The sequence below is a fragment of the Larus michahellis genome, chromosome 10 (genome assembly GCF_964199755.1).
Source record: "Larus michahellis chromosome 10, bLarMic1.1, whole genome shotgun sequence".
Lineage (NCBI taxonomy): Eukaryota > Metazoa > Chordata > Aves > Charadriiformes > Laridae > Larus > Larus michahellis.
Genome location: NC_133905.1, coordinates 6,276,790 through 6,290,669, shown reverse-complemented (window position 1 = coordinate 6,290,669; position 13,880 = coordinate 6,276,790). Strand labels below are relative to the sequence as shown.

Here is a 13,880-nt window from a genome sequence, read left to right as displayed (position 1 = left end):
ACATCAGGTCTTGAAGATGATAGATCTACTCCATGAGAAACATTTTGCACTGGGTCCCTATCTGCCAACCTGCAGGAGAAAGGATGCTCTGTCCTTACTCCCAGCCTAACTCCAAGCTGTGTTTCGGGCTCACCAATACTTTTATATTCTCATTGCTATTTTTCTGCTCAATGCAAATAAAGACATTCCTTGAATTTAAAGCACTGTTCTGGTAGTGAGGTTCAAGGCTCCTTCAGTCGCGGTTAGGGACAAGGTCAGGGTTTTGACTTTGTCCCCAGGGCAGCAGTAGGGACACCCACTGGAAGCCAAACCCTGGAGGTCAGTGTCTGCACACCCCTCGGCACATCTAGCGCAGTGAAAACCCAGCTCAGAGCTACCTGCTGCGTCCTGCTCCCCCAGCATTGTTCAGGCAAATTACACTCATTGTGAGGACTTTTGCATGCGGATTTAACAGCCGCCTGGCCAGAAATGCTTCCAGTCAGTTTCAGTTCCTCCCACTCCTTCCTTTCCGGTATTTTCTCCATTTCTACTAGTTTCAACGAAAAGTTCCCCATCTGCCTCCAGTAAATAGGTTGATAAATTGCTGTTTCTTTGCAAGCCTCAGCCATGCAACATCAGATTGCTGCAGTCAGGAAATAACCACATTAGCCAGTTCAAAACCTCCACTCCTGGGGTCTGGGTATCGGAGGTAGGGAAGGGACTCCCGTTCCTGAGATGCAAAAGGAAACCCATACATCACGGAGGCGGGGGAAAACAGTAATTATAAGTAACAGTGCTGCACCAGAGCCCCAAGAGCTAGTACAGCTTAGCGGCAGGGCCTGAGAGCTACTTGGTACAGGAAAAAAAAAGCGCCAAAGTCACTGGAGTTACAGCCATTTACAGCATCCAGGTTGGTCCTTCAGGCTTGGCTGGCTGCGTAATCCTTCCACACTTGCTGCTCGCTGCGTTATCCCCCAGCAGAGCACAACAGGTGGATTTAAGGTGGACAAATCCAAGACCAATATGCCCCAGCCCTTCTCCCGCTGTGCGGCGGGATTTGGTACCCAGCACACAAGCAGTTGCAGGAATCTCTCTGTCGCAGGATGGGGCAGCTCAGGTCCAAGCGACGGCACAGGAACAGTGGGAAAAGGGCGACAGGATGACACAGTGACACTGAGGCTAGTCTGGCAGTGCCGCTGTCCAAAAATGGTGTTTTCGTGAAAAACACCTGGCATTTTATTCAAGTTACTCCACGGAGAGACATTTTTTTGTTTGACGAACGAAGACATTGCTTTGTCACTTGAAATAGGAGCCCATCCATTTAATTCACGCCAAAACAAGCCTTTGTTTTTGTATCCTCCTTCCTTGTCTTTTGCCTGCCTCTCTTCCTGTAAAAAAAAAAAAAAAAAAAAAAGGAAGAAGTAGAAGAAGAAAGAAGAAAAAAACTAAAGCAATTTTACCCCAATGAAAATCTGACATGTTTTCTCATTGTTCAAAGCCTGGCTTTCATCTAACAAGAATTAGCCATGAAATTGTGCTGCCCTAACCCTTGGCTGTTCTTCAGTCCCCGCATCCCTCTGGAAGGCAGCGCCGAGCCCCCAGTTCCAGCCTGTGGAGTCCGTCCCTGCAGGGGTTTGAGTCAGCCCAGCACTTGCCATCAAACATCAAACCACGCCACCTTCCCCCTTCTGCCAGCAGTGATGTATGATCCTAGCAGAAAATAATTCGATACAAGCAACCACTGGTTCCAGCTTCCAAGCACCTTTTAAATATGTACCGAACTATTCACCCCAATTACACTCATGTAATGGGCTCTGATTTGTTTTCCTTTGTTCCCAAAGCAGTCGGGCCATGGCCACATTAACATTCAATGAGAAGTTGTTTGATACTGAATCATTTCTTCAGCAGTATTATTCCTTACACAATTCTGTTTGATTGCAATCCACTTTACATTTGATAAGTACTTACTGACTATGAAAGAATGACCTAGCTTGCTTTCTCTTGCCTTTTTTTTTATTGATTTCTCTTTTAAAAGGGTTTTATTCCTTTTATACATAAGATTGCAACAACAGAGAGAGGCAACATTACTGAAAAACTGTTTTCCTTGCTGCTCCACCAACTCATATAACTTCACACTAGGCCCCCAAAAATACTATAATAACGAGACACTTGCAGACACGGAGCTGCCTACACCCTTTTCCTGGGACTTTTTGTTCTTACTGGTAAACTTCCAAATTGTTCAAGTGAATAGTCAGGAATAAATTGCTCTTTCTGAGCTCCCAATTAGACCGTACACTGAATAATTGTAGGCAGCCCCCCTGTGCTCCGCATTTAAAGACCCAGCCCACCGCACGCAGGTTGTCTTATAACTTGTGCTTTGCGCTCGCTTTGTACAGGGGCTTTGTAAAGGAGAAACGTAGAGCGCTTGGAAAATACCAACAGTGAACATGCCCCGTGCTTCGCCTGAAATCCAAGCTGCCATCATTTCCAAAACAGTGGGCTCTTGTTCTTACACCTAGAACATAGAGAATTATTACAGCACAACCACACACTGCATGGGCGAACTATGCTTTTCTTGGCATTGGGCTCGATCCTGATTATTAGGCCCGCAGGATATCGGCAAAATCTTTCCTTGACAAGAGGTTTCAGATACAGCAGCACCTCCTCAGGCCCGTGTTTCAGAAGCCCCTCAAATCCCATAGCATCCCCCTGTGCCAAGGGACTGACAGCCTCGGCCAGGATGACCAAAGCAGCGGCTCAGCACAGTCCCCATCCATGGCCGTTCCCACTTTTAGTTAGACCCATCTTGCATTAATTAATCCTTGGCACTAAATGCTGCAGCCACTGAAGCGAGTGGCTGGCAAGTAATTTAAGTGATCTAATTAATATGTGTCTCATCAACAACGCAAAGGGAATAGTTTTTAAAACCTCTAAAAAACCCGCACCAGCACATGGAGGCACGTGCACGCAGATGGGCGCTGAGCAGCCGGGGCAGGGACCGTCGCTTCTCCTCTGCCTTGCCCAGGGGAGATCCCAGCAGGAATTCCACACCACAGTGGAGTGAGACTTCTCACGCAAACGCCTCTCTTTTCTTCCAGCATCGATGTACACTGAAATACAGCGGGAGCGACCAGACAGTGGGAATATCCTGACCCACCCAGACTACATAGATGGAAACCCAGACCTCATCAAACCTAAAAAGCTCCTAAATCCTGTAAAAGCCTCGAAGAGCCACCAAGAGCTGCACAGGGAGCTGTTGATGAACCACAAAAGGTAAGAGGAGGTCACAGCCTGCCCTTGCAAGCGAACACCATGCAAAACTTGCTGTAATCCCTTCCTCTTTCTGTGATGCGATGGTTTCTTTTAAAACAAAAGCAGAATGAAAAGCCCCCTGCTCTGCTGGCCTGAAGCATCAGCTAGCACTTTTTGGAGCTGCTCACTATTTCCAGCCATCTCAAGCCACGAGCGCTGGACGATGCAGAGCATCCCTACAGCCCCCTTCTCAGTGTCCCACGCGTGTTTTCTCTCTGGTCCTGGTTTTTCTATCTCCATCACTGGCTTGCCAAATCCCCAGCAACGTGCAGCCTTCCCGTGCACTTTAAGGTCAATCCAGAGGCAGTAAGAACGGCAGGCTGGATGGAGCCTTTCAAAGTTGGGGTAGCATCAGTGTGAGATCTTCTACACAAGGAAAAGGCTAATCCCTGTCTCCCTAAAAATCAAACGAGTAAAGATAGGCTAGAATTCAGATTCCTGATTTCCTACCCCATCACCCCAATTTAACTGTTTAAGGATACAGGTACAACATCAGGATAATGACACCAGGGACTGAGAACCCATGACCACATCATTCCTTTGCGGCAACTGTCTGAGCATCAGTGCAATAAAAGCATATTCAGTTCCGAGCCTTTTTAGCACAGCAAGAAATCCACTGCCTTTATATTGACATTTTCTGAATACCCTGAAATATTCTGACACGATATCACTTTGACCATCTAATTAAAAGGAGCACAGCCTCTGTTCAAAAGGACTGCAGTCATTATGAGAACCAGACACACATTAATTCGGCAAACAATCAAGCCTGCCAGCAGGGTGCATTAATCAGTGCTGGCACTGGCTGGGCGTGGGTTTGATTCGATTTTCACAGAATCATAAAAATTACAGGGACCATGCCCGGGCCATTCTCCAGCAGCGAGGCAGAGGTAACTATACCAGGTATTTTTAAGACTCTCTGGTTTGAGAGTGACCGTATCCTGGCTAGTGATACTGGTTAGTTTAAAGGCTCACCCGCCAGCATTGGCTTTGATCTCACAGAATGTTATTCCAGCCTAGCCGTGATGGACCAAAGCATCGAGAAATTCCTGCAATGGAGGTAGCGGAGAGGAATGGTGGCAGGCAGGGTACAGACCCCACGGCACCAGGCTGAGCTGAACTTCAAACTAGCAAATACCAAGTGCATCATCACTTTGTACTCGAGTCCTGTGCCTGCCACCACCATATATCCACATGTGCCAGCAGATGCTGGCAGAAGGCAGCCCCATCGCAGCCACCCTGCATCTCCTGACCCCTCTCATTTTAGTTCTGTACATCTCAGGCATCCATTTAAACCCGCTTTGGCTCTGGCCTCCCAAATATTTTTTAGCAAATATGTGAAACAAACTCTACTGCAAACAATAATCCATCGTTGCTGATTTCTTGTTACTCTCGAATCCACCAGTTTTGCTTCCTGCTCCATGTTACTATAGGGTGAGAGAGGGGAGAGGGGAAGAGAGAGGGACCTACGACCTGCTCCGATCTCTGCTTTGCTGTTAGTTTTTCCCCTTAAGCACAGGGAGAAGCAACTCAAATCAGCAGCTTGTGCAACAAACCCCTTATCTTAGTCAACACCTCTGGGTACTAACAACACAGGCTGATTAAATCAAAGAGCAGTAACAAATCCACAGGCAACATTGCAAGCTGTGTCCCCAGTGAGCCAAGGCAGGTTTTCCCTCTCTCAAGCCTTAGGAAAAGCATCTCTGTGACATCTGAGTTCTTCCTGACTTGAAAAACCATCATGAAAGCTCTGGGGCCAATGCTACGGCTACCTTCGCTGATGCTGCCCTGAGCTTTGTCCCACCATAAAGCAAAAATAACGAAATGGCAACAGGAAGCATTGTTAAATGTGGCGCTGGAAGGATGCAAGCACTGGTCCCCAGCCATGTTGGGATCCACAGAGGTCTGCTGCATCTGGAAAGCGTTTCCCTCTCCTGCTGCCAGTTCAGTTTCTCACGATGTGAGATACCACCTCGGTGTCTGCCACTCTGCCAAAGAAACTCGGTGGTGCACAGGGTTTGGTGTCTCTGCTTTCAAACAACCTTAGCAGAAACCAACCTGCTGAGGATGAGGTTTGCATTAACAGCGCGTGCCAACCTGCCACGCCGTGGGCCAGCCCTTAGCACAGAGGTGGGGAGGTCCCCTCCTCACCTCAAAACAGACCTTCGCCCACAGGAACACCAAACACCCCACATTTTACAATGGGACTCGTAAATACTCTCAGCCCATAGAGTTGTAGACCACTACGAAAGTGGTCAGGCCCCACTCCCTCCCCGTGTGTGACAGCTACAAGGTCTTCAACTCCTTCTCCTCAAAAATACAACTTCAGTCAACAACTTCCAGTTCTGTATTACCTTGCAAGACCACTTACATCCCAGCTGCTATTGCAGAAGATAGCCTGCGTAAACACAGCCTCGACCACTTCTTAATATTCTGTTCTTCAGCGAAACGAAACTCTGTGTAGTTGCAATAAAGTCTCCCAAAATTCAGCAAAATGTTCAACTTCCCAGCAGCTGCAGCTTTCTGCCTCTCTGACAAGGCCTCAGCGGGGCAGAGTCGCTGCTTTTAGTGATTTAAGCCAAGAAGTTGATGGATATTATGAAGGCAGATTCCTCTTGGCATGGAGGAGGTGAGTTGGTCAAACCACTATCCTGGAAGGGCAGGAACCATCCCACGACCACACCTGGACTTGTTGCGCATTCACCCATAGCCCTACATGTCCATAAATACTCCTGTGCTTCTAGGGGGACAGAAGCTGGTAGGAACGTGGCCAGGGTTAGCTGCAGGAGGTGAATCTTAGTGTCTGAATTCAGACATGGCAAAATCCAGCGTGTTAGATATCTGAAATTTGTTTGGAGGACTTTTCATGTCTTTACCACATATTTATACTTTGCCTGCATGTCCTTGCTATGTCTCCTTTCCTGTGATCCCACCCGTCATAGAACAGGGCTGGGAGCAGCCCTGATTCATCCGAGATGCTTCAGGTGGCTGAAGGGGAGCCAGACGCCTGCGCCACCGGCAAACGCTCTGGCTTCCAGGAGAAAAGGACATTTCATTTTGGCCTCCTGGCCCAAGCTCTCCATGTCAACAGGGGGATCGCTAGCCCCCAGCTAAGCTGGGATGCAACAGGGAGGAAAGGAACTGCCAGGACAATTATTGCAGATCAATGACTACCCCTGCTGGTGGAAAAAAAATCGTCTTTATTTAAAATGCCCTCAATGCTGCTGAAGTCGCCACTGACTTATGATTAAAACTAGTAACAGCAGGAGCCAACGCAAGGTCCCGTTTCCATACCCGACCCAGAAAACTGTAGCACCTCAGTATAATGGGATTAGCAAAACTTTCAGCGCTGCAAGCCCCGGACACGGACAGCAAGCGCCGTGCCCACCCCAGGCAGGCGGCCTAAGGTAAGCACCACAGTAAGGTGCTCCTGGTAACACCCTTAAAGCCTTGTGAAATGATGTGTGGACCAGGACTGGTTTGTGGACCAGGTCTCCCATGTTTCCATTTAGGACTGAGAAGAGTTTTGGGGTTGCCGGGCTGGCAGTGGTTACACCTCATCCGTTTTTTTGTCCACAGGGGCTTGGGCGTGGAGAGCAAGCCAGAGCTGCAGCGGGTGCTCGAGCACCGACGGCGAAACCAGCTCATCAGACAGAAGAAGGAAGAGGAAGAGGCAAAGAAACTGCAGTCTCCTTTCGAAAAAGAGCTACTAAAGAGGCACCAGAGGCTGGATCAGGTAGAACTGAGTTTTCGGTCATCCCGGGGTTATCCAAACCAACCTGCATGAGGCACAGAGCACAGGGAAGACGGGTAGGCTGAGGTTCAGCCCAAAGTATAGCGTTGCTACCCCTCTATAAAACAGGAGCCACAGCACATCCTTCGCTGCTGCCCCAGGCAGCTGCAGCACCCTCATCCTCACAGTGGGATTCACCTTGTTTGTACCACCTCACCCACGACTCCCCCAGGCACCACCGGCCCCAGGTCTCCTCCGGGTCCCGCATGGTGGCCTTGGGGCGTGCTTTCCAGTTCAGAGCACCCCAAATAGCACGGGGGCTGTTGCAGCACCCACCACAGGGGTGCTCGGGACCCTGGGGTGCAGGGTGAGAGACTGCAGAAGTGCTGGAAGGTGCAAACCCCACTGCAATGACACCCAAGTTGCTTCTGGGAGCAGTTCCTGGCACATATTCTGGACAAAAACACACCTGGGGAGAGCAATATTCTGTGTGGGCACTTGTCAGCAGCACACAGCCATGCCCTGGGTGCTCTGCACCTCTTGCACAAACCAGTGCTAGCAGCGAGCAGGCTTGTTGCCACCAAAAATAAAGTCTTTCGCTGTCCTACTTGCCGGTATTTGCACTGCAAATGGATGAAACGGGTTTATTTAATTAGTGACACAACAGCTCCCTTGCAACAATATCAGCCAAGCCAATATCACTTGAAAAATCAAAGCCCAGCACCCTCAGAGAAGAACCAGGATGTGAAACAAGGTGGTTTAGGGACAGATCCATAAAGATTTTGCATATAAAAGTGAGGCAGCACAGTGACTTACCCCCCATAGACAATAACCTAATGCTGAGAGCTTTTCCCAGCCTCAGGGGCCTCCTTTGCTGGGAAGGATTCAAACCTCCTCCTCCCTCCTCCACCCCAGGTCTGAAGTGAAGCACCCCCCTGCTTTTCTGCTGGAGATGGCCCTCCCTGGAGGAAAAAAAAAATAAATTAATGTTTCAGTTGGCCAGAAAAAGAGACTTGGAGTGCACATGGCTCTAGTGTAACGCTTTGGAAAAAGAGAGCACTGACACACGCATGACACACTCATTCAGCTTTGGGCAACAATAACTGGACACCCAGCAATAGTGAAGCCCACCGTTTTAATGTAGCCAATGCACTTCTGTCCTTTAGCATGCACGGATAACTGCGGCTCTTCTTTCTTACAGCTGGAGAAAGAGCAGGAGAAGCAGGAAGACCATGCACCAGAATTCATTAAAGTCAAGGAAAACCTGAGAAGAACATCGACGGTGACCGGGGATGAGAAAGCAGCGTAGCTTCTGCCAAAACTCACCAGGGATCCTACCAAGGCCGGCGCTAACACATACACGCTGACATCTCTGTACATGGTGGACATTCACAGCCGCATCATTGGGGCTACTTACAGTTATTAACACTTGCTCCAGTAGAAGGCTCAAAAAAGGTTTTCCCAGCCCAGGAAGGTATCACGGTGGAAAAGGTGCAGTATTCACCGAAGTACTCACACGAGGAGACGCAGAGAGAAATGATGTTATTTTTCCCCCCAGATTGTGGGTACACGCTAACCTCCAGCTAACTCTTGGTTAACCCTTGAGACACAGCACCATTTAAGCCAGGGGAGTCCGTGGAGGGATGGTTTGGGGGACCCCTGCTTCTTCCTGGAGGCAGGCTCGCCCAGGACAGGGTGGCAGGAGGGCGGCTGCAGCTCTGGAGAACCTCCTGGAAACCTGGCGTGGTAACTAAAAGGGACAATGTGCATATTACTGAGAACAGCCCAGGTGACCGTAACGGCTTTCCCGAGGGTCCCTGCTATTGCACCAGTGTGAGAGTGAAGCCCAGCTGAGGCTGTGTGTCCCAGCAGCACACCCATACTATTAAAAAACCAACCTCTGTGTGCCCACACCAATGCAGCACAGGCAGGTGCAAAACTGTTCTTCACAAGGACCTTTAAACTGCTTTCAAAACCTGTTTAAAAATCGCTATTTAGGCAGTTTCGTGCTCAGGCAGAAGACACGTTGGACTATACCATCAATGCCCCAAGCAGGAGGCAAATGCTCCCTGCAGAAAGCAAAGGCTGGGTGTTTCCAGCTGGGTGTTCGTGGAAGCCTGCAGTGACCAGGCAGCAGATTCCTGTGGATGCAGCAGACAGACAAACTGCTTCTTGCCCTTGGACCACTGAACGCCAGCCCCTCACCCAGCAGCTGGACATGTGCTACCACAGAGACCCACAAAAACATCCTGTTGTTGAGAGGTGGCGATGTGGTAATGTCCTACCGGCGTGAGGCTGCTGTCCTGTTCGCCCCGCACGCAGCTGACACCTGTAGGCACCAGGGGCTATGGAGCACATAGGTACCGATGCAAAACTAGTTGTCGGTGCTTCTCATCCCCTTTTCCAGAGGTCGGAGCTGCCTCATTTCAGCTGCCACCTTGCAAAGCTAAAAACCTTCTTGCTGCCGGTGTAGCAAAGCAGCACCACGTGCGCTTGCACCAGGTATGGACGGAGCGTACCACATTAACGGGGCACCCACAGGTGTCCACATCTAGGGCTAAAATGGCACCTTCGGGAAGATCTCAGCTTCTTGCTTCTCACATCAGCCCTGACACAAAGCCTAAACAGCATAACTCACCGACTGCCTTTGAACACTGGCTCTTGAATGGCAAGCCTCAATGGACCTAGTCAGCTGGGAAGGTAATACCTGGTTAAGCAATATTTACTGTCCACATCTTCAGTTGATCCATACATAAATTAAGGGAAACAGGGCATTTATCACACACGCATTTATTAAAAAGTTACTAATCCATTCCCTAATCTCCCTGGCCCAGTGGGGTGTTTCATTTCAGAGGGCTGTTGCTCAACCTGGCAGCTTGAGTAAAACGTCTGAGCCACATCACCTGTGGTGAGCAGTGATACAGGCACGGGGCTTCCGCGAGACATTGGACTATAAAACCCCTTAACTCAGTTCCAGCCCTTGAAAGCCCCATCTCATGGCACTACTCTGCGGTAGTTTCTAAGCCCCCTGCTCATCACGCTCATTCTAAACAAGTTTCTAATTCAGAAATCCAGTGCATACGGTCACTATGGGTCAAACAAGATCTGAAAGGATCTATTATGTCCTTTCCAACTGTGACGCTTTTCATATAGGTTATGATTAAAACCATGAGGAAGAAGCAGCATCGACCATTTTTTCAGGGTGGAAAGAAAGCCAAATTTCTCCAAGAAAAACGAAGTGTTGCTAAGGATGCTCGTGCACAGCTGTAAAGAATGCTGTATGATACTCCATAGATAACATCGGCTTCAATAACAAGCCAGAAGTACTGTGCTGGGGGTTTTGTGAGGGGTTATGGCACAGATTAAGTAACCTTGATCAAAGAGCTCAAAAAAAATCATCAAATTAATTTGTAATTTTGCCACAGATGGAAACGCGCTCCAGGAGAGGCAATCTGTCGCTCCATATGCACCAGTGAAATCAGTGTTATCAGCTCACCCGGGCTGGGACGGGGGCATTTATGCAAGTCCTTGGGTGGGAGCCATGCGGTAAGGTCTGGGAAAGCCAAGCGCTCAAATCAGCAACGAAAAGGTTGAAAATATTTTACTGCAGTCTTCTTTGGAGTATGCAAATACCATCTGGGGGAAAAAAAAAAAAAAATAATAAATCAAGGTGTCTCCCTCTGATGCGGTGGCCACCAAGCACAGAGTGGGGCTGCAAACCAACGCAGTCCGGGATCGCTCAGGGGTGTCTGGGTCATTTTCAGCGGGTGTCCAGAAGGGAAAGGGAGGGCTGGGTCACGCTGCCCTGAGGCAGGCTGAGCTATCAGGGCCACGAGAAACCCTTCCAGCGGTGGAGAGACAGCAGAAAGCCCTGCCCCGACTGCCCACGGGCTGTGAGCCAGGACCCAGCCGCATGTCCACACATCGACCCACCCAACCGGCCACCAGCCGCTGGCACCGGGAGCTCCCGCGGGGCCAGATCGGGCGGCAGCAGCCCCACGGCACACAGCGGGACGCATGGCACTTCACCCCTGGCAAGAGCTGCAGGCTCCAGCCCTCCGCGACGGCACGTGGGAAACGATGCTTTTGCTGTGCAAGCCTTGGCTTAAAAACTCACGGCGTTTTCCAACGCAGCTCTTCTCACCCCTGCGAACCAATAACCGCATCCCTGGCTGGGCTCAGAGCCTCCACAGCCTTCACGGATGCTCTTGTGGTGCGGCAGCGTGGAAGTGGCACCCGAAAAAACAGCAGTGTAGACATCACCAGGAAGATTTTGGGGTATCTTTGTGTCTCTTTTTCTTTTAAGTGAATTCCTCCCTATGTCCCTAAAACACATTCCTGAATAAATGTGGTGGATCCAGAAGATACAGATTATCAGAGTATCGAAGGAAGACAATTTTTTGCACTGTGTATATTGCCGATGTGGTATATAGTCTATATACTGTCTTGGTGTTTGTACATTTATATAAAAATATATGTCATGCAACTCTACTTAATTAACTCACTCTGTTTAATGTGGACACTTCTGAAGAAATAAACTAAAAGATGATTGTATATTTTGCTCTTTTCCACAAGGAACTGAAAAAGCTCTGAGGATGCAAGCAGACGACAGCCAAATAAACAGAATGAACATAAAAATCAGTGAAGTCTGACAGCAGCTCCTTTGTTAGTCCTGTGCTAACTTACTCATCAACGAGCTGTTTTCATCATCTGCACCCAATGCTGCATCCGTTGCTTACCCCCAGACTTCACCATTTGCCGAAAGTTTAAGGCCACAAAAATTATGGAACCAGGCATTGCACACTGAAACTTCCCCTATGTTTGATTTCTAACTGGCCACGGATGCCCACCTGCCCGGCAGGGTAAGACCCACAAGGCCAAGGAAACACGATGCCCTTGGATGTAATTTAAAAACTCGGTTCTGAGCTGAAAGGTAATCCTCACACTAGTGAGCTCACTTCGTTATTTTTTAAACATTTTTAAAGTGTTTTAGCAGCAACCAAAGATGACAGATTAAATAGATAAGAAAAAGAGAGGGTGCTTCACAGGCGCGGGTCACACACACCACGCTGCCCACGAGCCAGGACTAAAACTGAACACAGCAAAGCAAACAAAAAGGACTTCTCCATCTCATTAGCGATAGCCTTAATGGCAGAGACACCAACTTCCTGCTCAGAAGGCGGCAGAGATGGTGCTTGGATGCGTTTCTCTGACACCAGGTATCTGCTGGGGTTGCCACACTGGGAGGCACACGGCGTTCCCGACCCTCCGGCACTGGTGTGGGCAGTCAGCTCATCATCAGGGACAAGGGCTCATCGACTAAACCTGTTCTTCGGGTCAGGTTTCCAAAACATCTTTCCCACCTTGTTGCTGCTTATAATAATAGCTGACATGTTCGCCTACCACGGCGGGTTGCGTACTTCATGTCCTGGCACAAACCACACAAAGGGAAAATTCTTCCCTGGAGACTGTGGCCTTTGGTGAGACACGAGACCAGGGGACCCAGGCAGGACTTTGTAAAACGCTTTATCAACCTCTCCCAGCCCCAACCGGCAAGGTTTCGATGCGCTATGCCCCAAGACTGCTTACACTAATCGCACACCCCCTTTCACGCACGGATGCCAAAGGCAAGTCTTTCATAGCATGACAGTTCTCTCCTATGGAAGACAGCAAGAAACAATCACTTCTGTTCTTTAAAGATACGCTACCTTTTAGCTATGCACAAACTGCTCCGTTGCCTGGATTTTTCTTACCGCCAGGGTTTTCAATACCAGCTTTGCCATTTATCCAGCTCACGCTGAGATCTCTCCCATGCACTCACTCCTGAAGTGCCCCTAGATATTTTGCTGCAGTAGAATTTCCTATCAGAGAACCCTTATATTTTACTGCCTGATTCACTTCTCGTTACTGCCTCAGAAATGGCAAATTCTATTTTTCTTCCCCAAGCTAGTGGTATCCTCAGACGGGCCCTGGCTGAACGCCCCTTCTCAGGAACTCTCCCCTGCCTGTCCTAGGTATCATTTCCCAAAATTACCTAGAACTGTCACAGACTGACCAGTTTTGTGTGGATTAAAGCATCGTGTGAAACCTGGGAGTCAGACATGGTATCAGAGACAGGCAGGCTTGTGGAAGAGGGGAAAAATGCAAAATTATCAGCAACACAATAATCAGCAAAATTATCAGCAACACAATAATCGCGGTGTGTTCCAACTCGCCATGACCAAATGCTCTTGGGGATTTTGTTGGTTCCCAGGATATTCTGTGAGCTCCCTGGGCACCCCGCTGGCGCTGATGTAGCCGGGGGGGTGGCGGAAAGTTGCCAGCTCCTGCCCAGTAGACACCAGGACAGACTGCAATGGGGACAGATTCACAACTGACAGAGACAAAGGCACCACATAACCCGCGGCAACGTCCCTCTGACCCCCAGCACGACCCAGCCTGCGAGGCACATACCCGGTCTCCCGGCTGGCACCCCAAACTGCGGGAAGAGCTGAGGGAACGTCCCCGGTCTCCCGGCTGGCACCCCAAACTGCGGGAAGAACTGAGGGAACATCCCCGGTCTCCCAGCTGGCCCCGCAGACTGCGGGAAGAGCCGAGGGCAGTGCCCTACCGGAGCCAAGCGCGCAGTAATCGAGCTGGGAAAACCTCGAGCGAGTCACATCCACGGGCAAGGGGTGATGAGAGCCCACGGGGTGCTCCGCTCTGTCCTAAACAGACTACAAAAAAAAATAAAAAATAAAAAATTTAAAAATACTGGGAGAAGGGCAGGGTGTCACTTTGGTGACAGAGCTGGAAGTGCAGCCTCCAACGCACAAACAGCCCGAAATGAGATCAGAAAAAAAGTCTTTTTTTTTTTGGT

At 49.4% G+C, this 13,880-nt stretch overlaps 1 protein-coding gene across 2 annotated transcripts in view; it reads left to right on the top strand.

The window, feature by feature from the left end:
- FAM107A (family with sequence similarity 107 member A) overlaps positions 1 to 11,512 on the top strand; it is a 32,306-nt gene extending 20,794 nt beyond the window's left edge. Inside the window, exons 3-5 of one of the 2 annotated variants that reach the window (XM_074603008.1) lie at positions 3,078 to 3,252; positions 6,868 to 7,024; positions 8,223 to 11,512. In XM_074603008.1, coding sequence (XP_074459109.1) covers positions 3,078 to 3,252; positions 6,868 to 7,024; positions 8,223 to 8,330 — 440 coding nt within the window. In that variant the 3' untranslated portion in view covers positions 8,331 to 11,512. The remainder of the gene's footprint in view (positions 1 to 3,077; positions 3,253 to 6,867; positions 7,025 to 8,222) is intronic. The other variant, XM_074603009.1, reaches the window with a different exon arrangement.
- The last annotated feature ends 2,368 nt before the right edge of the window (positions 11,513 to 13,880 follow it).